Here is a 25448-nt window from a genome sequence, read left to right as displayed (position 1 = left end):
GTGTAGCTTCTTGTAAAGAAGTACCAAAAACCTACTTTTTTACTCCTCCTTAATACCATTATTCAATACATCCCATCATAATTCCAAAAAATACGACAAACCTAACACAAATAGCTCAACAAGTTAGCCATGTCTATGGAAGCTTCATGTTTTAACCATAACTTATTCATATGGGATTTTCCCTCCATTTTCTTAGGTTTAATTACTTGCAGAAGTTCAAAGAAATCAAAAGGAGGTTAAAATATACCTTAGATCATCAAAATCACTTCAAACTCCAAGTTACTTCAAAGAAAGGTTTTCCTCCGAAAGGCGAAATAGTGAAGAAATCACAATTTTGAAGTTGCCATGTTGTTCTCCACATTGAGGTTGTTTGATTTTCCCCGAGGTGTGTTTATGATTGATGGAATATGATTAGAGAGGTTTTCCTAGGGTTTCTATGGTCTTTCAAGGTGAAGAAATGGAGAAAAATTCGTCCAAGGCATCTATATATACTTGGGCAATATAAAGCCTCCGACTTAGCACACTGTTCCCATAGCAGTTTGCATCCCTAGACGGAAATATGGATTTATCTCTACTCTGACATTGTATTGACAAATGGTTAAATGTGTTGGAAACTATACTCGTAGGACTTCGATTTGGTAGGTGGATCACCTCGTAATTCCAAGTAGACTGAGAGAAAAGCTCTTCGACATCTGACCCAAATTTCAGTGAAATTTACAAACGTAACTTGCGACGCCCTTTGTCGACTTTCGTATTACAACTCGTTTGACTTTCAAACTTAATAAGAGACCATTATACGATTCAAATACTCTATATCATTACTTGATTAGCATGTGAAGCACTTCTAATCTCACCCAAAAGTACAAGTTATCATATTCCCAACGCCGACTTGTGACGAAACTCATCCTTCTTTGATTCATTCACCCTCCAAACCTTCCGCCACTTACTTATCTTATTTATAAACACTTATAACCATTTATATTAATAAGCTCAATCCTTTTTAATCTCAAGATAATTTCTTTTGAACTTGCGTCGACTAACTCATGATGCGACTTTAACGTGCGAAAATCTGGGGTGTAACATCCTCCCCTTCTTAAGAATATTCATCCTCGAATGTTGAGGGATATTCTAACTCTTGAGATTTTCAAAACTTTTTGCAAAGTTTCCTCTGCAAATAGAACTATCCAAAACCTATCAAACAGCCCAAACAAATGTCCAAAGCCACATAGGGCCACACAATAGCATAACAATATCAATTTGGCACCTAACGATCGTCTATTTATACAAAATTATAATAGGTTAGCCATAACTTACCTCAACCGTCCTTTGCTAAAGTCTGCAACATACTGGTTATATCTGTCTCAACAATAAAATCTAACAAGATATATAAAAATTCAATATATATAACTGGAAGGGAGGTATCTTATCACGCAAGTGTCTGTATAAATCTGAGCTCTGAAACAGATGGGGGGTATCCAGCCTTCACATCTTCCCTTGTCTCCTTATGTTAGTTCGTCCACATTATCCTTTTAGAAACACATTTTTTTTTGTTTTCCAACTTTGCAGCTTGTAAATGATGATTTCGAGGATCATGGGTAGTGATGGGGTACTTATGATATTTAGATGTGCAGAACACCAGATAAACTACTTTAAATTCCTTAAGCACATCAAACTTATCAAGTACTTAGCCGGTCCCACTGCAAGATAAGTTTACCTTTCCCGGCGAGTCTCAATAGGCCTTTCATAAGTGGTGATTTCAGTGAAATTCCAAAGTCGAGATGCCGGTTACCCCAATAGAATTCCTGTCAGCTTTGAGAAACTTGTCAATATCGCTAAGATGTCTAAAGGAGACAGGGATGTTTAGTCCTTCACCCTTTTTCATTCCTTATTACTATTTGTTGTACCAAATCGTGACTCCATATTCTCGTTAAGGGTTACATACTCGGATGGTGGCGATTACTATGGATGAACTCAAACCACTTATGTTACTCGTAAATTTAGTATGAGCACATATATCTTCTTGGAAGGCCTCTAGAATTGTGCACCTTAGTCTGGTAAGATAAGGACTGGAATCCTACGAGATTGAGTTATTTTATTTCTGTTTAATTTGGCAAAATCTTTCAACCATGAGCCTAGTTTGAACAGATCAGAACTAGTTCTACTCACGATTTCTCAAGGGAATTAAACTCGGGATGGAGGTTGCTTAATCCTGAAATAACACTCCGTATTATAGCTTACACTCTCCAACCCAAACTGATGTAATGGTTTCTTTTTCTAACAACTAGTCGGGCTTATTTATTGGATTCCTTGCAATGTTAAGTGACATAGTTTATCTCTAGCCTCAGCACATAACGGGCCAATGGTTCAATCCTTATTGATACTCTTCATATCTTGTTGTCATATCCATTTTCACTTCTAGTTCCTTTCATCTACTAATCCCTTTGGTCCAGTCCGTATCATCTTATTATTAGCAACGTTACTTATCTTTTCCTTCTGGACTTAATTGCACCGACTTCCTTAGCTTGTATAATGAATCTATCTCATAATGGTAACATCACATTCAGTGTTACACCCCAGAAAATTTCGCGTTACTAAGGATGCAGACGGCTTAATGTGAGCTCAAGGAGGAGTAAATATTACAAGTATAAAGGATGAAATTCTACTATATTAGCATGAGGATAGCATGAGGATGGTATTTGAAATTCGTACAATATGATTGGAATGATACGTTAAAAGATATATATCCCTCGTAATCGTAAGCTGAGGTGGGGCCCACATGATGAACAATATATGTGAAGTTAAACACAATTCAAGGAGGACCCTTGAGCCAAATCCAAGTGTAAGCCCTCCAAAAAGATATTTTTAAGTTACGTTTTCGAGTGATCTGACTTCGGGAGGCCATAACCCCATCATTATTTGGGAATTTGGGAAAACTCCAAATATAAAAGTTGTAGATAATTGAATTAGCTTTCCAACCATATATCGTAGGAATTTAGTGAATATCGGAATCAAGAGATATGACTATTTTACTGAACAAAAGCACTGGCCACGAGTAGAGAGCCTGACACGTGGTGGACACGTGGCAGGACCACTCCACCGCCCTTGGTCACTATACATAGACTACAAACATGTCATAAATAGCATGATAATATGATATAAGGTTCAGCAAGATTATGGAAGGTTAGAGAGAGAGGGAAGAGAGGTTAGAGAGAGAAAGTGAGGGTTTGATCAAGTTCGAGGCCCCAAATCCCGAGGCTCGTGAAGAGTGAAGTGAAGAACAAGTTATTGTCGTCATTTTGAACCAAAAATTGGCTTTGTATGGTGTTGATTTCGTGGTTATGGACTACATAAGTTATGTTTAAATTGTCTATGATGTTATTTACATGTTTATTGATAGATTTAGCAAATTAGAATGTTGAAAATGTTGATGTAATTGTCGTATATGTTGTATTAAGGCGTTGGGGCTTAGGGGATGATTTGGATTGATTCTTTGGTGGATTTAGTCAGATTATTTTGGATAATTGTTGGGTATTATTGTTAATGTTGATATTGATGGTTTGTTAGGCAATTGAGGTATTGGGATTGTTCGAATAGAAAGTAAATCTTTGTCTAAATGTCGATAAAATATCAATTAGTTAAGAACTAAGTTATAAAGTATGGTATGAGTTGATAGTCTTTATATTTGGTATTGATAACAGATTGATGATGTTTGAGGCTCGAATAATGGTTAGTTGGAAAGCGACAAAGGTATGTAAGGCAAACCTTTCTTCTTTTGGCATGATTCTCGTTGTTATTCATTCTATATGTACTCCATATGATTCCATTCTTAGACGAGTAAGGTCTAAATGTTTCTTTTGATGGCTTATTGATATTGTACTCCTATTCTTTCATAAGGTGCCAAGTTGAGTTAAGTTTATGGTTTTAATAATGATTTCGAGGAAATGAGTTTTATACTAAAGGAAACATAAAGTTTGATTTTCAAAACCACTCCGAAGAAAGTGTTTTACTACTTCATTTCATTTACGATTTATGTTTACATTCCATAGTATCATCCCTTTGTATTGATATGATCATTTATTCTTTGGGTAGGGCAATAAGATGAAATTGAGTAGGATATAAGTAGTAAGAATTTCATAACAATTCTACCCTCAAACCCGGAAGTATGTCCTCCTAAGTCTAGTGAGATACAAATTGGTAACTTCTTATGAAAGACTAAAGCTAATAACTGGATTGTGATGAATTGATTAGTGACTTATGATATGAATTGAAATTGATATTTGTGGATTGAGTTTGTGTTGATATGAATGATTCATTATTATGCGGAAGCGGCGTCCGAAGGAACTATTGTGAGTTTTTCTATTAACATGTCGGAAGCAGCATGTGTGTTGGATTGCATTATTTACTTAAAGATTGTTTTGAGACTTCGTGTGCACATTTATGTTTCTTGCAGCGAAGGCTGCAGGTATTGAGTTAGATTGTGATTTCTTGTCTCCTAAGTCAAACTATGATTATGATTTGTTACCACCTTACATTCGCACATTGTTCATCTCTTTTGCCTCGACGCTTTTATGCCGCAGCCCCCAGATTGTTTGGCAGATTAAGAGTATAGCTAGGATGCTTGGACGTCAGCTGGGATTGAAAGTTCCACCTCATTACGGGCCTGTTGTATATATATGTATGATTATGGGTATCATTTAAGTTCAGTTTACTTCTTAGAGACTTCTGCAGATAGTGTCCTGTGATATGTTTGTTGAGATGTCGACAATGTGATGTCGGCTAAGTCATTTGTGGATTTAAAAAAAGTATGTATTTTAAATTTCAATAAAGTACTTATTTGATTGAAAGTTTTCATAATCGTTATAAAGATAATGATTTCTATTTGGAAAAGTTTTATGTTCTTAAAAGTTTTCGAAATGACGATTTTGATAGAGCGAATGTGTCCGAGGGTTCGCTTGACTCGATGAGAGTCGGTGCCCTTCATGCCCTACCATTGTTAGATACAAATTTGATCGGAAGCCGATTCGTTCCACAGGGGTTGTCTGTAAAGTCGTGTCAAAGACTAAAGGGTGTGTTGTCGACCACACTTATGAACGAGGCTACGTGATCTAGGATGGTTTACCTTCATTAGTCATAGATTATGCTTATGATAGGCCTTGAATTGAAACTTTAAGATTTGAATTTTGATTAAGTGATTGTAAAGTGCAGCTATGATTGCAAAATTGGAATTGTTCGTAAGAAAAGTAAGTTCTCTGATGATTAATGATTGCTATTTGAGGTAAGTGCTGCGGATTAAGGATTACAATAAGAAAGGTATGCTTCTTACCGAATTGAGAATGCTATTGCGAAGAAAGCATTTGGACGAGTATAGGGTGTTGTAATATGATTGTGTACACGAGACTATATTTTGATTGTTGCCACAGAGGCTTGTTGGTTAAGTTTGTGTACGAGTGGGTAGTATAAATTACGGAGGGGGTTTTTGCCAAAATTTTGTTAAAGTTGATTGTGATCAATATATATATATGTGTGCTATGATCGGTAAGATACCATAAACTTGAAGAATGAAAGGTTAATAATAGTTGTAAATCGGCCCCGAAAGGAGGGTTATAAGATGGGTTCCGTGTGTTAGATTGCATTATTTATAGAAGTGAGTCGAGGGTTAAAGTTAAGTTCTCTCGGGGATTAGAAGTAAGGTTGATGAACTAAGATTAATGTGATTCGAATAATGTTATAAGATTATGAGAAGAGACTTAAGAGGGGAGGCAATGATAAGCAAGGAGTCATTCGAGAGGTGAGTTAGTATAAAAAGAGTAAGCTTAAACGAGTAAAGAATGAAACAAGGTAGAGAAAGAAACATGATTATATGTGTTTTGAGGAAAGGGAGTTTGTCCCTCATAGAAATCAATATAACTAAAAGCATCAATGAGGTTAAGGAAAATGAAGCTTATAGAGGAAAGATAAGTATCGAAAAGGACCTTAGGAATTGTGAAGGGTTGAGTGATATTAGTAAGTCTTTGATTGGATACGAGTATTAGTCTTCGCTTAACATTCGAGGACGAATGTTTCTAAGAAGGGAAGGATGTTACACCCAGAAAATTTTACGTTACTAAGGGACGCTTAATGTGAGCTCGGAGGAGCAAATATTACAAGTATAAAGGATGAAATTCTACTGTATTAGCATGAGTATGATATTTGTAATTCGTATAATATGATTGGAATGATACCTTAAAAGATATATAGCCCTCGTAATCATAAGCTGAGGTGGGGCCCACATGATGGGGTTTTTATAAAGGATATATAACAAGTTATATGGCCAATATATGTGAAGTTAAACACAATTAAAGAAAGACCCTTGAGCCAAATCCAAGTGTAAGCACTCCAAAAAGATGTTTTTAAATTACGTTTTCGAGTGATCTGACTTCGGGAGGCCATAACCCTATCATTATTTGGGACAACTCCAAATATAAAAGTTGTAGATAATTGAATTAGCTTTCCAACCATAGATCGTGGGAATTTATTCGATATCGGAATCAAGAGATATGACTATTTTATCAAAGACGCCGGCCATAAAGTAGAAGGCACACGCCAAAGCGTGGTGGACACGTAGCAGGACTACTCCACCGCCCTTGGTCACTATAAATAGACTACAAACATGTCATAAACAGCATGATAATATGATATAAAGTTCAGCAAGATTATGGAAGGTTAGAGAGAGAGAGGAGAGGTTAGAGAGAGAAAGTGAGGGTTTGATCGAGTTCGAGGCCCCCAAACCCGTGGCTCGTGAAGAGTGAAGTGAAGAACAAGTTATTGTCGTCATTTTGAACCAAAAATTGGCTTTGGATGGTGTTGATTTCGTGGTTATGGACTACATATGTTATGTTTAAGTTTTCTATGATGTTATTTACATGTTTATTGATAGATTTAGCGGATTAGAATGTTGAAAATGTTGATGTAATTGTCGTATATGTTGTATTAAGGCGTTGGGGCTTAGGGGATGATTTGGATTGATTCTTTGGTGGATTTAGTTAGATTATTTTGGATAATTGTTGGGTATTATTGAATGTGATATTGATGGTTTGTTAGGTGAATTGAGGTATTGGGATTGTTCTTCGAATAGAAAGGAAATCTAAATGTCGATAAAATATCAATTAGTTAAGAACTAAGTTATAAAGTATGGTATGAGTTGATAGTCTTTATATTTGGTATTGATAACGAGATTGATGATGTTTGAGGCTCGAATAATGGTTTTGACAAAGGTATGTAAGGCAAACCTTTCTTCTTTTGGCATGATTCTCGTTGTTATTCATTCTATATGTACTCGATGATTCCATTCTTAGATGAGTAAGGTCTAAATGTTTCTTGTGATGGCTTATTGATATTGTACTCACTATTCTGTTCCGAAGGGAACACCCACTGCCAAGTTGAGTTAAGTATATGGTTTTAATAATGATTTCGAGGAAATGAGTTTTATACTAAAGGAAACATAAAGTTTGATTTTCAAAACCACTCACGAAGGGGTGCGAGATTTTACTACTTCATTTCATTTACGATTTATGTTTACATTCCATAGTATCATCCCTTTGGATTGATATGATCATTTATTCTTTGGGTAGGGCAATAAGATGAAATTGAGTAGGATATAAGTCTCTTCTACCTCAAACCGGAAGTATGTCCTCAATCTAGTGAGATACAAATTTGGTAACTTCTTATGAAAGACTAAAGCTAATAAGCTGGATTGTGATGAATTGATTAGTGACTTATGATATGAATTGAAATTGATATTTGTGGATTGAGTTTGTGTTGATATGATGGTGGTATTAAGCCGAAGTCTCGCCCGAAGGGCCATCATTATTATGCGAAAGTGTGCTTGAAATTAACATGTCGGAAGCAGCATGTGTGTTGGATTGCATTATTTACTTAAAGATTGTTTTGAGACTTCGTGTGCACATTTATGTTTTCTTGCAGCGAAGAAATTTTCGTTAGATTGTGATTTCTTGTCTCCTAAGTCAAACTATGATTATGATTTGTTACACCTTACATACTCGGTACATTGTTCGTTCCTTTTGCCTGGGACGCTGCGTTTATGCCGCAATTACGGGTGTATTAGGATGCTTGGACGTCTTGGAAAAGTTCGCACCTCATTACGAGCTATCTTTAGTCATGTATAGATATGTATGATTATGTGTATGTCGGGGCCCTATCCCCACTCATAAAGTTTAGTTTACTTCTTAGAGACTTACAACGAACGGTGTCTGGCATATGTTTGTCGAGATGTCGACAAAGTGATGTCAGTTAAGTCATTTGTGGATTTTAAAAAAGTATGTATTTTTGATGATTTCAATTGGTTTAAAGCATTTATTTGATTGAAAGTTTTCATAATCGTTATAAAGATAATGATTTCTATTTGGAAAAATTTTATGTTCTTAAAAGTTTTCGAAATGACGAAGTTTTGATATAGCGAATGTCCTTCGCTCGACTTCGGGTGCACATGCCCTACCATTGTTAGGGTGTGACATTCAGTCCTCCACTTCCCCAGTGGTTTGTATCTTAAATATGACTATGTCTCTTCTCAATTTGCTTACAAGTATGCGTAAATGAAAATTCTATTTGCTTTCTCGAACCTGAACTTGCTTGAAATTATCGTTACTCCCTTTACATTAGTCTTCTTTTCGATGACTGTCCCCTTTTTCATTCACGTATATTTTCCCTGACGTCTCCTAATTACCGGGTATATTAGACTTCCTTTGATAGTTTCCCCCCTTATTGGGGCATCGTCCCTTCAATATTTTCCAAAGACTTTACTTTATTACAAACTTCTGTTCCTATCGTCTTATTCTTTCAAAAAAATTTCCTTGTGTCTCAACTTACTTTCCTTCATATATATATATATATATATTATCCTTGTTATATATATATATATATATATATATATATATATATATATATATATATATATTCTCTCGTACCCGTTGGTGACAATTATTCGCTTTGCGATACTTTTTACTTCCCTTTTTGCTTTTATCCCTTCTTATCAAAACACTCCTTTACCTTAAGCTTTCATGCAAGATATTGTCTTGGATGAGTCACACTTTTTCTTATTCCTTTGTTGCTATTTGTCCTCACGTCTATATAGTTTACAAGCTATCAATGTCTTGTTCGTTTTACAGAATCTCTCATGCTTCAATTTCTTCTCAAGATACCTAGTAAATGTTGATTTTTCTTCCATAAAGCTCACCTTTCTTCCAGAGGCATTTCGTTTTCTAACCTCATCTTATCAGGCTTCCAAGTCCGCCAATTAGGATTATGTAGCTCGTTACCTTGCTATTTCTGTTCTTACCGTTATCATCCTTTTTGTCCAGCTTCTTGTTATATTTTATCATATCTAGCCATTCCCTTTCTATCTTTCTATTAACCTTAATCCTTTATTTACTCTTGGAATCTTTTTCAAACACCCTATCGTCACCCATTTTCTCTATATTTATAATCCCTTCATGTCATGGTCTCCTTCGTATTCCTATTAATCGATGATTTTTTGTTATAACATCTCCTCCTACTAGTCCTGTTTCTTTTCCTCGCCATTCCTACTGAAGGCATCATCTACAAATTTCACACGCGCATTGACATAGGTCTCCAAGTATAACTTAAGTGATCATCATACAAGCCCCCAAATTAAAACACCGACCTTTACTACCTGTCAAGGTTTGCGACACGACCTGCAGCTCCGCAAGTTTTGCCTGCATCTCACAGGAGGTGTCTTGGTGGCCGAAGGTTGTGTTGGCCTGCGCTTAGATGCGAAACTTCCGTCGAAACTTGCTTCCGGTGTTCCTACGAACCTAAAAATTTCTCAAAACAATTTAACTATTTTGACTTACAGATTCCTGTTATGGTAATAGCATTACCTTATATTTATAGAGTCTTCGACTTTATTCTGCATCGCTCCTCTTTCATTCACTTTCATCGAGTTGTTGGCCATTCTCTCTCATTCTTCGTTCACTTATTGTTACTATAATGTCCTCTATCCTTAGGTGATTCCTTATAATTCAAATCCACAACAGAGAAGCAATACTATTCTCAACGTAAAGAAGTCTATCAACTAGCCGACAAACGGTGAGCACCTTTAACATAGTTTTGCGGCATTAACGCCTTCTAGCTCTCTTTTAAAATTTATTTTACACTATGAACCTACGCATGAATACATATATGTCACATTTCCAGCCACTCAGTATAACAAAACTCGCTCAACATATACACACGATGCAACTATCAGTTCAAGTACACCATTTATCCGTTTCTCCCATCTTAGATTTATGACATCATCGAATCACACACATAAAGAGGAAAGGAGATCTTACCTTGGAACATCTTACATAATACCAAATCACAACCTAACAATATTTCTTACGACTCTGCACAACAAAAGTAAGCTCAACCTGTCAAGTCGTCATATAATACCCGTTTATAGCACAACTTCATCATCTATTCCTTCAACTTACAACTTGTATTAACTATATACATCTCAAAATATTACGTAATCTCATCAACAGTCGGATATGAATTTTCAAATCTCGTCAAGTCAAGGCAGCCCAAATACGATACAAACAACTTCAACAATCGGGTTTATAAATTCTGATCGTCGCCTCGTAAGTTATTACCGGGGACATACATTAGATACTCATACTCGCTCATCGAAAATCATAGACAAACTCTTTACCTCTTTACTTCACTATAAGGTAACCTCCGAAGCTCTTGGATTCACATTAGAGGATGGAAACCGACTAATTCCTTTTTTCGGCGTCCTTGTTCAGTTTCTCTTAATCGTACTTTTCTTTCAAATCAGCATTACCTAAAATGCAGGACAAGATGAGAAATAGTAATTCAAATACTTATGACTCCGCTCTATTCGCACGATCTAGATTCCAATGAAGGCAACAACCAAAATGCCATGTAGCCTCTTGATTATAAATGTGACGCGCTACACATCTATAATCAAGACTCTACTAGACACGGCTTACAGACATCCCTAGGACAGACCTGCTCTGATACCAAGTTTGTCACACCCCATCCTGGGAGGTATGGCCGGCACCCTGCACCTGAAGGGCCGAGCGAACCAACTGTGATATCTGAACTCTGTAACATAAATCATAGGCCGACAAGGCCTCTAAATAACAATTGTAAGAAGTATATTATGTCAATCTGCAAGCAGAAAAGGCCTAACAACACATATATGCATAACTACGGCTGACAAAGCCACAACCAAGAAAGACAACTAGTCAGAAGGCCGGCAAGGCCAAACACAACACCTGTACACTGACTGATAATCTGTAAGCCTCTAAGAGTACTAATATGCATCAACTGGACGGAACAGGGCCCCGACGTACCCATAGCAATACTCATAATATATATACATGCATGCATTCCTACTCAAGACTCTGACCAACACCTCTGGAGAAATGGAGTGCAACAACCAACCGCTGAACATCTGGTACCCTACCTGGCGAGCACACCCACCTGTCTATCTGTACCTGTGGGCATGATCACAGCATACAAAAAGGGGCCTCAGTACGAAAGATGTACCGAGTATGTAAGGCGGTAAGCATAAATATAATATAAGCATAAGAGATATATATAACATGGGAAGAGATGTAGCGACAACTTTGACTACGAAAGGGCCCGAGGGCGACCATAACCATGAAATAAATGTAAATGCATGCTCGTAGATCATCCCTCACCGTGGAGGCACATCATATCATATAATAATAAATCCCTACGTAGGGGTGAGCTCGTCGTCATAACATCGTCTCTTGTTCGATCGGTGGCAATGCATAGCTACTTGCCTACCCGGCCGCCTACAACATGGCTCGGTAAAGAAAGAAAGACATCTAGGTGCACAGCTACGTGCCTACCCAGCGGCTTACAACACGACTCGATAAAGAAAGAAATCCGTCTATATATATGGAATGCAAGACTGACCTCAGAGGAGACATCATAGAAAGAGTCGGAGTGACCTATCGTCGTTACCCCCCGGCTATCGTTATTATCACTACATTCTTTATCTTTTCAATTCAAGAAACAACAAATGTGGAGAATAGGAGATATACTTCAATAAGGATTATATAAGTGATAAAGATCGGCTCAACTGAATAAAATATCATTAGCTTAACTTCAACATGAAGAATAACATAGTGAACAACTTTTTTTCCAATCGACAAGAAAGATACGAGGTGCGGGAAAGTACTACAACACAAGCCATATATAAATCAAGGAAACAAACTTCACCATTAGGGAATGAAATCAACTCAACTTTAACGGGGAAAGTATCACGATGAAGAATATACTTCTCTCGGTAAACAAGAAGGATAAGGAATGTGAGAAAGTATTTCAATGTGAACTATTCATGAGAAGAAGTAAGCTTAATCATTTTGGAACACCCTCGATACATGTTTAATTGAAGACCTTTCAAATGATAACCAAACGGAATATGGAAGCATAGAGAGTTCTTTTATACAAGTCATATAGGAAGTGGAGATTAGCTCGTTCATTCTTGGATATGATTGACACAAGTTAATGGGATAACATTTCAAAAAAAAAAAACGCATTTGAATTCTAGTCATGCCAAGAAAAGAAGAGAAAATCCCTACATACCTCATTGATTGGAGTTATACACTTTTTTCGAAGCCTCGAACACTTTACAACCGGCTTCCTACCGGACACCAACAATTCGAGATCAACTTTGAGCATATAGCCAATAAAAATCTTCATTTAGGCATTTCATCGCGCAATTCCTAGGCACGAGTTCGTAAGCTCTTTCGTAGTGTAGCTTCTTGTAAAGCTACAACTTACAACTTCCATAACTATAATCCGCTTTACTTAAAACTACTAAAGCTCTTGGTAATTAGCTTAAACACGAAGATAGGAATCATATACATACCTTGAGAAGTCTAGGGTTCCAGGAATCAAAGTTCAACTCCAATTCCAAAGCTTAACAACTCCAATAAAACCCTAGGAGCAACTTTCCCTTCACAAGCTCAGGTTTACGGGGCTCGTATCTTGCTAAATCTTCACTATGATGATGGAAAATATTAAGAGGAATATTCTAGGCCTTTCTCTCTGATTTTGGAAGTGGAAAATAATGAAAATAAAATGTGGGAATCAAATATATATAAAGGGAACTAGAAAATTCCAGTGGTGCGGGTCGACGGCTCATCGACGTGCTCCGTCGACCTGCCACCTGAAACTTCAGAGGCGGTGGAGCAGGGACGGTGCACCGTGACGGATTGTCGACGTGTCGACGGCCCCTCGATGGTGACTGATTTCTACAGACTCTCCTGAGTCGCTCCGACCTGCGTCAATTCAATTCGTTTAGCTTCAAATCCTTTCGTATAGTAAGGAACATGTACCTATACTTTGGTACACACGGGGTAAGGCACTTAATATCTTAAAAACTCGAGTACGGATCTCCGTACTATGGGCATAAACCACCCATAGGCCAAGGACTTCCTTGCGACGAAAATGAGAGGTGTAACAAAGGTTTTCCTCCGAAAGGCGAAATGTTGAAGAAATCACAATTTCTAAGTTGCCATGTTGTTCTCCATGCTGAGGTTGTTTTATTTTCCCTTAGGTGTGTTTATGATTGATGGAAGATGATTAGAGAGGTTTTCCTAGAGTTTCTATGGTCTTTCAAGGTGAAGAAATGGAGAAAAATTCATCCAAGGCATTTATATATACTTGGGCAATATAAAGCCACCGACTTAGCACACTGTTCCCGTAGTAGTTTGCGTCCCTCGACGGAAATGCGAATTTCTCTCTACTCCGACATCGTATTGACAAATGGTTAAATATGATAGAAACTAGACTCATAGACCTTTGATTTGGTAGGTGGATCACCCCATAAATCCCAGTAGATTGAGAGAAAATCTCTTCGACATCTGACCCAAATTTCAGTGAAATTTGCAAACTTAACTTGCGACGCCCTTTGTCGACTTTTGTATTACAACTCGTTTGACTTCCAAACTTAACAAGCAACCATTATACGATTAAAATACTTCATATCATTGTTTGAGTAGAATGTGATGCACTTCTGATCTCACCCAAAAGTACAATTTATCATATTCCCAACTTGCCGACTTTTGACGAAACTCATCCTTCTTTGATTCATTCACCCTCCAAACCTTCCGCCACTTACTAAGCTTATTTATAAACTCTTATAACCATTTATATTAATAAGCTCAATCCCTTTTAACCTCAAGATAATTTCTTTTAAACTTGCGACGACTAACTTATGATGCGACTTTAACGTGTGAAAATCCAGGGTGTAACAAATTGCTCTCAAGTCTCACCAGTCAAATGCATAATGTAACTACTGGACTGGGATTTGATAGAACTTCCAAACAAGAATTGTCAGAAGAGGAATTCTGCACTCTATGTGGGAAGTTGGGACATTAAAAAATTAAGTGCCCCGTGAACATGAGCTACAAGGAGAGAAATCTGAAGATTGCAGCTAGAAGCACAAAGTCAATCAAGAAGGGTGCAATTGGTGTTGGAAACAACTTCACTTGGGCTCTGCCTGAATGGACAAAGAAAGAGCTAATCCATCTGATGGTCAAAAGAGCTTACCCAAGCTTGCCTGTGTGTCTAAAACTAACTCTTGAATGTTTTTACAGGTAAGAGAAGCAGAAGAGAAAGCTATAATGACCTATGAATAGTTCTCTTGGTCATGAATAAAATAAGGAAAAAAAGGATGCTGCAAAAGAAAGTTCATTAAGTCCACTTAAACGAGAAGGAAACTAGACAGGGGGAACCTTAGATAAAACAAGTAGATGAACCCAGTTCACCACTAAAAGACCAGCAAAACATTCCAAGCAGGACTTCAAGTGAAAGTCAAAGATGAAGAAAACACCTTCCATATAGAAAGTATCTTGCTCAAAGATGGGGGGACATCTGATGTAAGCCACAATGGAACCAACGAGGAACAAGATTAAACTAATGAGATTATGTGAAAAAGCAAGAGTCGGGAGAAAGCAATTGTTCACAATGAGCAAAATAGGGGATCGACAAATTATTGTTACCCATGTGTCCATCAAACAGGTTCGGGGAACTGTTCCTCAAAATAAAGAAAATGTTACGGGAACAGTGTTGTCCACTTAAGAAATGAACACCAAGGAAGCAAAATTGGAGGATATATTATTGAAATAGATGTCATGACTTTGAGATTTCCAGCTTAGCAAAAGGTGGCATGACACACAAAAAAGGGGGGGGGTTAGATTAATCCCAAGGTGACTAAATATCTTCTCGAATGGCTTATAAAAGAAAGAATTATGTTGATGTTGGGAATGATTAAAATTTAGATTCCTCAAATTTGGCTAGGAAGGCTGTCTCAGACTGTGTTGTTCGTCAAGTAATCAAAATATTTCTTGTCTTGCACATTTGGTTGTATGTCCTATACCATAATAGGTTCATGAACTTTTTAAAGTCTAACATTCTGACTGTCACAGAAGCAAGCCTAAAATCAAAGATTTCATATGGTTAGCAAGTGCTTCAGACATGTATTCTTTTCCCTACAATCAATTATATGCTCAGATCATGGAACAACTTGAACAACATGTTCTCCTCATCCTAGTCTAGTCTAGCCGTCATTAAGCGTGTATTGAGAAGAGAAAAAGTGAGTCATGATGATAATGTTGAAAAAGCCACCACAATAAAATCACTCTCTTTCCAAAAAGACCCTTCAGCTACGCTCTTCTTCACTACATAAAATGGCTATAACTCCTCTAAGTCTCATTCACACACTCTCTCACCACAGAACCAAATTGAAAAAAAAAATGTATGATTCCTCTTCAGGTTATGATCAAACTCCTTCTTCCAAAAACTCCATTGATTCCTCCAAACCAGATTATACTCTTCATTTTACTCTTATTAACCCACCTTTCCCTATCATATAAATATATACACAAACTGAAAAGGTGAAAGGAGAAAGAAAATGGGTTGGAGCTCATAGAAAGGTGAAATACATTAAAAATCCCAAAATAAAGGGAAATATGGAGAAGATCAGTAATATAACAACTCCTCGAGAAGATAAGTTGTTTGACACCGCTAGCTCATCTCAAAAGGATAAAATCGGGCTACTATGAAACAGGAGCTATGGAGACATAAAGGTTCATGGAGAAGTATGGAAGGTTAAAACAGAGAAGAACCCTCCACCATCTAGGAAAGAAGAGCAGTCCGGATTTGGGTCCTTATGGACAAAATTGGTGGAAAAAAATGGCGGGTTTTCTTGGGGAAAGGGTGGACAAAGATGGAGATCTGTCCAAGAGAAGGTACTGATTCAAATGAAGATTACGGGGAACTAGACAAAGAGATATCCTCCCCTTCCAACCAAAGTCATTCTGTAACTTCTAGCTAGAATCCCCTAAGACTTAGGTTGTAACCTCCACAGTGGTTACATTCACTTTCCAAGTGACTAGGTTCTCTCTAATTTTATCCATGTATAAATTTTAGAATCTAGTTTGAATGATCTGTTGTGTATGATTGTACTCAAGGGACTTGAATTGTACTTGTTGAAGTTAATGGAAAAAAAAACTATTGCATATCTTACAAATCAGTGCCTTAGTTATGTGACATGAATGTTTTTTGAGTTAAATAAGTAAATGTTCTTATCTTGTGTATATGTGATAGCCCCAGTGGCCATGAGTTAAATATTGAATAAAGTTCTTGGGCAAAATCTGAGTTAACTTTTTAATGATGTCAAAAGGGGGAAGATGATCATTGTACTAAACTGCTTTATGACACATACGCTAGCATGGTTTAATGTTAGTTCAAATTCGAGGCTATGAGATGTTTGGAACAGGTTGTACATGGACATAAAGAGCACAGGGTTTGCCATTATCAAAAAGGGAGAATTTGTTGGCATATGCCATGTGTGAAGTTTTGATGATTGACAAAGTGAACCTACAATGCAAAGAAACCAGGTCTAGAAACATGGTCCAGACAAAGTATTTAAACAAAGCTAGACAGAAGGTTGAGGTTCAGAAGATGTTCCAAACACTGTGATATGGAAGCAGCACTGGATGGATATAATAGGTCCACAGACATGCTCCAGTGTAAAAAAACAGCAAAGAAAAATGCAGAGACATGAGCACAGATGATCAACATATGTGTGTCAAGGCCAGACAAGTGAGATGGTGAAAACACATCATAAATGGAACTGGTTAAAACACATGTACCATTACAGAGACAGATGCAGACAAGTACTAGTTCAATAAGATGCAGATGACTCAAGTCCCAAATCAGTTCAGTAGAAGAATAGAACAAGCATGAAAACATATTCTATCACAAAGAGTCATTAGGTGCAATGGATGAATGACCCAGATGTGAGGAGATCATGAGAAGAGAAGGTGAAAGTGACTCAAGACTTAAAAGATAATGCTCAGAAGAAATTGTTCAAGTAAAGAGAGTTGCAGACAACATATATGAATCAAGTCTGCAAACATGTTCCAACACAAAGCAAGAACATAATCAAAGTTACAGAGTGAGACGAGGTTGAAGACATGATTTATTCAAGCAATGAATAAATCTAAATGAAGAAGAAGAAGACTGACAAGAGCAATAAGTGACCAATGAAATAGGTCTGTCAACATGTTCCATCATCCAACACAACAGCAGGCTCAAGATAGAGTCGCAAGAATGAACGAGAAGGGGAGGATGAAATAGGTTTGTGCACATACAGAGATTCAGAGGTAGACGAACCAGGTGGATGAAACAAGTTCGTGAACATGTTCCAGTGCAAGTCCTACAACAATTAGGATTTGGAGATTTATGGTAAAGGCTTGGCGGTCAAGTTTGCAGATTTCCTTTTCATATTTGTTGGGATTAGTAAGACTTCTACAAGGACAAGAATCAGACCCAACAAGCCAAGAATCCAAATAAACCACAAACCTTAACATCTCATGGCCTACTCGAAGAGGATTTTTTGTTTGTTGATCTACTGTGCACTTAATGTTATAAATATCCTTTTTTTTGTGCGGATTATCCTTCATTTAGGGTGGTCTTTAATTTTTGCCCTTCAAATTGGTGGTATTTAAGTTTTTCCCTTCGCCTAATACCCTGAGGTTGTGGGTTCGAACCCCAACTCAATTAAAAAAAAAATTGCAATGTAGAATTCTACCCATGCAAATTCCTTAAGGTAGAATTTTGCAAATACGTATGCATATTGTAAGGCAGAATTTGCAGCGAAATTCTGCTTGAAGGGAAAACGTTAAAGACCACCATTTTGAGTGGCAAAATTAAAGACCACCCCTAGCGAAGGACAATCCTACAAATTGCCCATAAATATCCAAGTCTTACCAAGAAGAAGGTTTGCGCACCCACAAAGAGAGAATTCAGAATATTGAGCGATCAACATAATATCAAGAATATTGAAGAATTCAGGGTTGCGTCCCTAGTGCAAGAATAAAGATTGAAGGAATTGTTCTACTGTATAATGTTTTCCAGGTCTTAAGTCTTGAAACTTGTATTAGGTTGGGCTATCGAGTTGTATCTTTATCCGCTTTATTAGAAGCATTACAGTTAGATACAAAACGTTGTAAATTCAGCTTCAAGTTGGAGTTCAACTTGAAGGTTGCTTGCTAGTCAGAGATTGATTAGTAAGATAGGGATTAGAGGTTAGTTCCTAGGTTGTGACTTGAATTTGCAGAGGCTCATCGTTGAAGTGGAGTTTTGGGGAAAATCCTACAGAGGTGTAGGTCGTGGTTATTATCGCCTTTGTGAGCTGAGTGGTTTCCACATAAAAATTAATGTGTTCTTTACTTACCTGCAATTTATATTCTGCAAGACGCTAGCATAGAACAGCTAAAGTAACGTGTTCCATTGTTAGGCGAAAATTGGATATTGAATAGGATAGGAAGTAGGTCGTGCAACTTAACAAAAAAAAAAAGTCATGTGGCGTTGGACATAGCCTGCTTTGATTCATTTCTGTCATGTAATTCTACGATCATGTAGATCCTTTTCAACTTCAAACTTCAGGTGCCCTCAATTGTTACTGCATATAATATAGAAGTGAATATATTAGTTATAATCGACATTTGTCCTAATGATCTGTTTCTTCAAAAATTCTTAAGAGAACTATTTTCAGAATCAAGACAAAGATATCCTACTAGAATTAATCTGAAGCTAGTAGAGAGTTAACAGAAAGTAGCTAAAGTTTCCAAATGGAAGTAGATACATTCATGAAACTCTCAAATTTGGCAAGGTCCCTTTATGATGTAAGGTAGCACTTGCATTAACAAAAAATGTTCGCATATCTGGTATTTGAATGGCAGAACTCAAAGGAAAATTATTAATAATGATTTGAATTCTCAAAGTTGATTCCAGATACATGTGTTCATATTAACCTTCTGAAATTGAGATAATCTCATATTTCTCCATCTGCCGTCCACGTTGGTTTCATATTATTCTTAATAAGAAAAAGGGTAGTTCTAAAAGACCATGTATATATTACTTAGTGACAAAGCAAGGGACATCTTACAGAGCATGAAAAGCTGAAAGGGTGAGGGGTTTGGTGGGATGGAGAACTTCTTGGTATGGGGCCCTTTACCGGCCCTTAGTGCACTTGCACAATGCTAATTCGAACTAGTCGGACCAATATATTTCAAACATCAAAGAGTGAGAAAAGAAAGTGTAAACGTGGTATCGTAGGGCATTTATGTCATTGCCTGCTATTCATATTCTATAAAACGAAAAGCTTCATCTTAGCACCTTTAATCCCACTTCCTTTACTAGCATTTTGATTACACCAGCAACAATTTTTTTTTTTTTTTTTTTTTTCTGATTTGGCAATTCCATTTCATCTTCTTTCTTCCATATCTTTATTGATTAATTAACAAGTCTGGTGGAAGTTGACTCACGTTCAGCAGAACATCCAGTCACTTATTCCGCAAATGACAATAGTATCCCTTATCCAACATTTGGCGTGTTTGATTATTAGTCACAGATAAATCTTTATTATCATAGAGTTTGGAGATAATTTATCTCTTTAAGCCTTTAAACTACCCTTTATTTAGGTCTTAATCAAAAGTTAAATTTTCAATTCCAGGACACATCAGATTTCTTATCAATATGGACATGATTTTAGCCAAACGGCCTGGAGTATGCCTATATCTATGAACAAAATCTGAATACAATGGTTCTTGCTTGACAAGCAAAAGAACTTAGACTATCACTAAGCTCATCTAGAAATTACATGCAGATATGTACTCTAGTCTAACAACAAAAAATTAATGTACAAGCTTGTCCATCTATGGTGAGACCAGGTGTACCACATTCAGAATCAACTCCGGTTTGTATATATGAAACCAATGTGTATAGCAAAATTCCCAGCTTTATCAGAGAGTATAGTGGCCTTGAGTCTCATAAATCGCCTCCTGAAGACATTTCAAGATGCTCTTGTGATTCAAGAATCCCAAGAACCCCAAGAACCATATATCAAAATTATCCTCTGTTACTACTTGAATGTACTTGTGCAATGGTTCCTTCAAACTCTTACTCTCCATGGCTTCCTTCATTTTTCTCAGTGGAATCGATATCTGTACCAGTTGAAAAAAAAAAAAAAAAACAGTTATCTTAAGACAATTCCTTTAGATATACAGAAATAGGAACAGTATGCTGCAAATCCTACCTTGTAGTGGAATTTAATAATCTCGCCGCTGGAAGAAGAAATCTTAATTGGTTTGTGACTGAGAAAAGCAGCCCTATCTGTGGAAATGAAGAGAACTCCTGCTATAGGACCTGCTGTTGTTTGTAAATTACAGTGAGCTGCCTTTACAAGTTTTTCTTCGGGCCTAACACTGAATTTTTTCTCAAAAACATTATTTATTCTTTTCACTTTGAGAATGTTTGCTCCCTGCAGGCTTAACTTTCCCTTCACACTTTCAATCAGTCGAGGCCCCCTGCAGAAAAATTATCAAGGCATTTAGCCAACGAAAGATAATGTTTTTCAATAATACATATTATAAAGGAAACGAGTGATGAAAAATAATTCTCGCTGTAACTTTTTGGTCGATTCAAGTGCTTACCGTCCTTTTGAAAGCTTTCCGAAATTTTTTGTGTGATTTTGGAGTTCTGACTCGGGTTTGCAGGATCTGTTAAAAGTCTTCTGTGTGATATTATTGGAACTGTAAAAATATTTTCGGTATTGTGCATCGCTCTCATTTTTAAAATGCTTTGTTTTGACTTCACTATGAATTCTTTGCTTATGCTGATAGAATGTTACTTCAGAATCAGAGTTTTTAGCTTGTGATGGATTAATAACATTCACTGAGACTGAATATATATATATATATATATATATATATATATATATATATATATATATATATATATATATATAGTAGAAAAAAGTTAGTCCCATCCTTTGGTAGTAGTTATCTGTGAGTCATTCTTTGGTCATCATCACCACCTTTCTTTTTAGAAAAAGTTTAGACACGCGCTGATTCACAATGAACCGAGGCAGCAAATCTATGAAAGTTGTATACTTTATCTTTATTTCAGCAATTGCACAATGGTCTTTGAGACGAAAAGATTCAAAATGATCTAAGCATGTAAAGGATCTGATAAGTTTAACATCACACTGTTCTTCATGCTTTCCCAGGCTAAAAGTATACAACTACTACTTTTTGAGGTGGCATGTTTGCTTTCTGATGTAACCTCCTTTTAGATTTTACTGTTCCTTTATTATTTCTTTTTGTGTCATTCGTTAGTATATCTTCCTAGATTGTCAGTATGATACTAAGCAATAATATTTGATTATATTATCTGAGGAGAGACTGATCTGCAGAATATACTTGAAAACTGCCTATGAAAGTACACATTTCCGCAAATTATCTTGGCTTGTGAAAATGCACTTTCTCTAACAAGTCTATTTTGTCAAAAGTGAAATTCTGCTGAAACGATGCCAATACAGGACAGAAGTCTGATGCTGATTGTTAGCATATGTGTTTCTCTTATATGTAGCCAGCTAAAGATAATTTAGTTGGGCCATTTTAAAGTTGAACTTTGAAGTCAACGAGGGGTTCTCTTGGTGAGATAATTGTACATTTTGAGTAAGTTTGGTGAATATAAAATTAAGTATACGTTACTTAACAACTTGGCACTGATGAATCATGTGTTCAAGCCGTAACTGGATTTTTTTCGTCATTGTGTTCAGCTATGACATTCTGATATGTTCCTGTGGTAGGGAAGAGCATGAGCAGCACTTGAGGATAATGCTTTAAATAATGAAGGATCGCAAATTGTATGTCAAATTTTGCAAGTGTGAGTTTTGGCTGAATTTAATATCTTTCTTTGGTCATATGGTATCTAGCGAGGGTATTAGATTGATCCCAAGAAGATTGAAATCGTTCAGAGTTGGCCTAGACCTACTACACCTATGGAGATCCGGAGTTTTTTAGCCCTGACAGGTTAATATAGGCAGTTCGTAGAGAGATTTTCATCCATAGCAGCTCCTTTGACCCACTTAACACAAAAGGGTCATTCAGCTGGTTGGATGAGTGTGAAGTGGGCTTTCAAAAGCTCAAGACTATATGGACTACAATACCAGTTTTGACATTACGCTCAGGATCCGAGGGTTTTACTGTGTATTGTGATGCATCGCACATTGGATTGGGATGTGTATTGATGCAAAGTGGTGAAGTTATTGACATATGCCTCAAGACAGTTGAAGGTGCATGAAAAGAACTACCTCACGCATGACTTGGAGTTGGCGGCAACAGCATTTGCCTTGAAGATATGGAGAATGCTTGTACGATGTGCATTGTGAGGTATTTACAGATCATCGCAGCCTATAGTATATATTCAAGCAAAAAAACCCGAATTTAAGGTAGTATAGATGACTTGAGTTGCTTAAGGATTATGACATTACTATCTTGTATCATCAGTAAGGCCAATGTAGTACCGGACGCCTTTAGCGGAAAATCAGTCAGCATGGGCAGATTTTACCTAACATGTTTGTGAGGTTGGACATTTCTGAGCATAGCCGGGTACTTGCTTGTGTGGTGGCCCAATTGTCTTTGATGGAGTGGATTAAGGCTCAACAGTCTTAATCTTATGATACAGTGCAGCGAGGTGGTACTACTGATGTGACCTTGGATGATAACGGGGTTTTGTGGCTTCAAGGTCGGATTTATGTGCCTAATGACGATGATTTAAGGCAGTTGATACTTGAGGAGGCTCACAGTTGAGGTATTTCATCCATCTCGGAGTGTCAAAGATGTACCGTGCCCTGAAACAACATTATTAGTGGTGTCAGATGAAGAGGGACATAGTTGACCATATTTCATGGTGTTTGAATTGCCAACGGATCAAATATGAGGATAAAAAACTAGGTCAGAAACTGCTTGTACCCAATTGGAAGTGAGAACACATTACTATGGACTTTGTGGCGGTGTGACCATCCACTTTGAGGAAGTTTGCGCAGTATGGGTAAATTGTGGACACGTTTACCATGTCCGCACATTGCCGTTACAAAACTAGTTTTTGCATTATTTTTGTTCTGGACTCAGTAAAGTATGGGTAATTTCATGCCTATGATAGGTAGAATGCTTTCTAACTGTTATTTACTGGCCTCCAATTTTGGATTGTGACAATTTATATATCACTAGTATCATAATATCACATCAGCTCTTATAGGACAAGTAAAAGATCTTATGCTAATGTTATGTATTGAAGTCTCGGTGCTTATTTACAAATTGCATCAATCTTACAGCAGAATATATCACAAATATCACAAAATTACATGCAGATACCTCTAATAACTAATGTACATGCTCACACTAAATCTTATAGGAAATTATGCGGAAGAATAAGACGATCTCTTGCTTTGAAAAGAAAAACTGATATCTCAATATCACCATTGACTCGTAATGGACTAGTAAAAGAACATAGACTAATGCCTCGTTTAGTAGCTTATACGACAAATTGCATGTGCATATATATATTCTAGTCTAGCAACTAATAATTTACAAGCTCGTTCGTCTATACTGAGGCAACTTTGCCATAGAATATTGTGGCATTGAGAACCAACTCCGGTTTGTATACATAAAACCAATGTGTATAGCAGAATTCCCAGCTTTGTCATAGAGTATAGTGGCCTTGAGTCTCATAAACCGCCCCCTGACGACATTTCAAGATGCTCTTGTGATTTAAGAATCCCAAGAACCAGAAATCAAAATTATCCTCAGTTACTACTTGAATGTACTTGTGCGATGGTTTCTTTAAACTCTTACTCTCCATGGCTTTCTTTATTTTCTCAGTGGAATCGATATCTGTTCCAGTTGGAAAAAAAGAAGAAGGTTAGAGTACTTCTTAAGACAATACAGAAAAATGAATAATAGGCTGAAAATTCTACCTTGTAGTGGAATTTAATAATCTCGCCACTGGAAGAAGAAATCTTGATTGGTTTGTGACTGCAAAAAGCAGCCCTATCTGTGGAAATGAAGAGAAGGCCTGCAATAGGACCTGCTGTTGTTTGTAAATTACACTGCGCTGCCTTTACAAGTTTTTCTTCAGGTTTGACACTGAATTTTTTTTCAAAACAATTCTTTGTTCTTTTCACTTTGAGAATCTTTGTTCCCTGCAGGCTTAACTTGGCCTTCACACTTTCGATCAGTCGAGGCCACAATCTCTCTGCAGGACATTTTTAATAACAAGGCAATGAGACAATTAGCCAGGAAAGATAATGTTTTCAAATAGTACAAATTAAGGGAAGAAAGTGGGAAAAAGTAATATTTTCGCCATATGTTTGTGGTTGAATCAGGTACTTACCATCCTCTTGAAAGCCATTTGAAAGTATTTCAAGTGTGTGTTGTGTGGTTTTTGAATTTTCAAGGGTCAGCGACGGGTTTACAGAAGCAGTTAAAAGTCTTCTCTGTGATCTCATCGGAACTCTTTGGTTTGGCATCATTATAACTTCTTTGAAGTTAACTTTAGAAACAGAGCTGTTGTTTGTGATGGCTTAATATATTGCAGCATTAAAAAAAAAAAAATCTTTTGGGCCCTATATTAAACAGGCACTAAAAAAAAAAAAAATTGTGGATCCCATATATATTAAACAACAACTAATATTTAAAAAAATTATGGGCCCCCTATTAAATACCAAAACTTATAAAAAAAAAAAAAAGTGAATTACAGCGTATTCGTGAAAACACTGATATAATAAAGTTTTAGATACGAACACAAATTCTGATGTTATATCATCGTGTTTTGAACATAAAACATATAAAAAAAAAAAAAAAATGGGCCCCATATTAAACGGGCCGTAAAAAAAAATTGTAAAAAAAAAATTGTGGGCTATATATTAAACAACAACTAATATTAAAAAAAATGTGGGCCCCATATTAAACACCATCCAGATTAAAAAAAAGGTGAAACCCAACATCCAAACTCACGGAAAAAAAAAGTGAACC

General features: G+C 36.7%; 2 protein-coding genes and 1 long non-coding RNA gene across 3 annotated transcripts in view; all 3 read right to left on the bottom strand.

Moving 5' to 3' along the window:
• Nucleotides 1–21296, bottom strand: part of LOC132032948 (putative GEM-like protein 8) — a 36138-nt gene extending 14842 nt beyond the window's left edge. Inside the window, exon 1 of the mRNA XM_059422768.1 lies at nucleotides 21063–21296. Within this exon, the coding sequence (XP_059278751.1) occupies nucleotides 21063–21198 (136 nt within the window). The 5' untranslated portion in view covers nucleotides 21199–21296. The remainder of the gene's footprint in view (nucleotides 1–21062) is intronic.
• On the bottom strand, nucleotides 20117–21056 carry LOC132032961 (uncharacterized). Its single transcript, XR_009408633.1, has 2 exons — nucleotides 20666–21056; nucleotides 20117–20411 (listed from the first exon to the last, which is right to left on the bottom strand). It is a non-coding gene; the product is annotated as an uncharacterized LOC132032961 (long non-coding RNA).
• Nucleotides 21297–23833: 2537 nt separating the features above from the next.
• Nucleotides 23834–25020, bottom strand: LOC132032942 (putative GEM-like protein 8). Its single transcript, XM_059422756.1, has 3 exons — nucleotides 24808–25020; nucleotides 24392–24669; nucleotides 23834–24308 (listed from the first exon to the last, which is right to left on the bottom strand). Exons 1-3 carry the CDS (start codon nucleotides 24944–24946, stop codon nucleotides 24285–24287), a joined length of 441 nt encoding a protein of 146 aa, XP_059278739.1. The 5' UTR covers nucleotides 24947–25020; the 3' UTR covers nucleotides 23834–24284.
• Between the last annotated feature and the right edge of the window lie 428 nt (nucleotides 25021–25448).

The sequence above is a fragment of the Lycium ferocissimum genome, chromosome 2 (genome assembly GCF_029784015.1).
Source record: "Lycium ferocissimum isolate CSIRO_LF1 chromosome 2, AGI_CSIRO_Lferr_CH_V1, whole genome shotgun sequence".
NCBI classification, from domain to species: Eukaryota; Viridiplantae; Streptophyta; class Magnoliopsida; order Solanales; family Solanaceae; genus Lycium; species Lycium ferocissimum.
The sequence above is the reverse complement of the archived record's forward strand: the minus strand, read 5'-3'. Positions and strand labels throughout refer to the sequence as shown.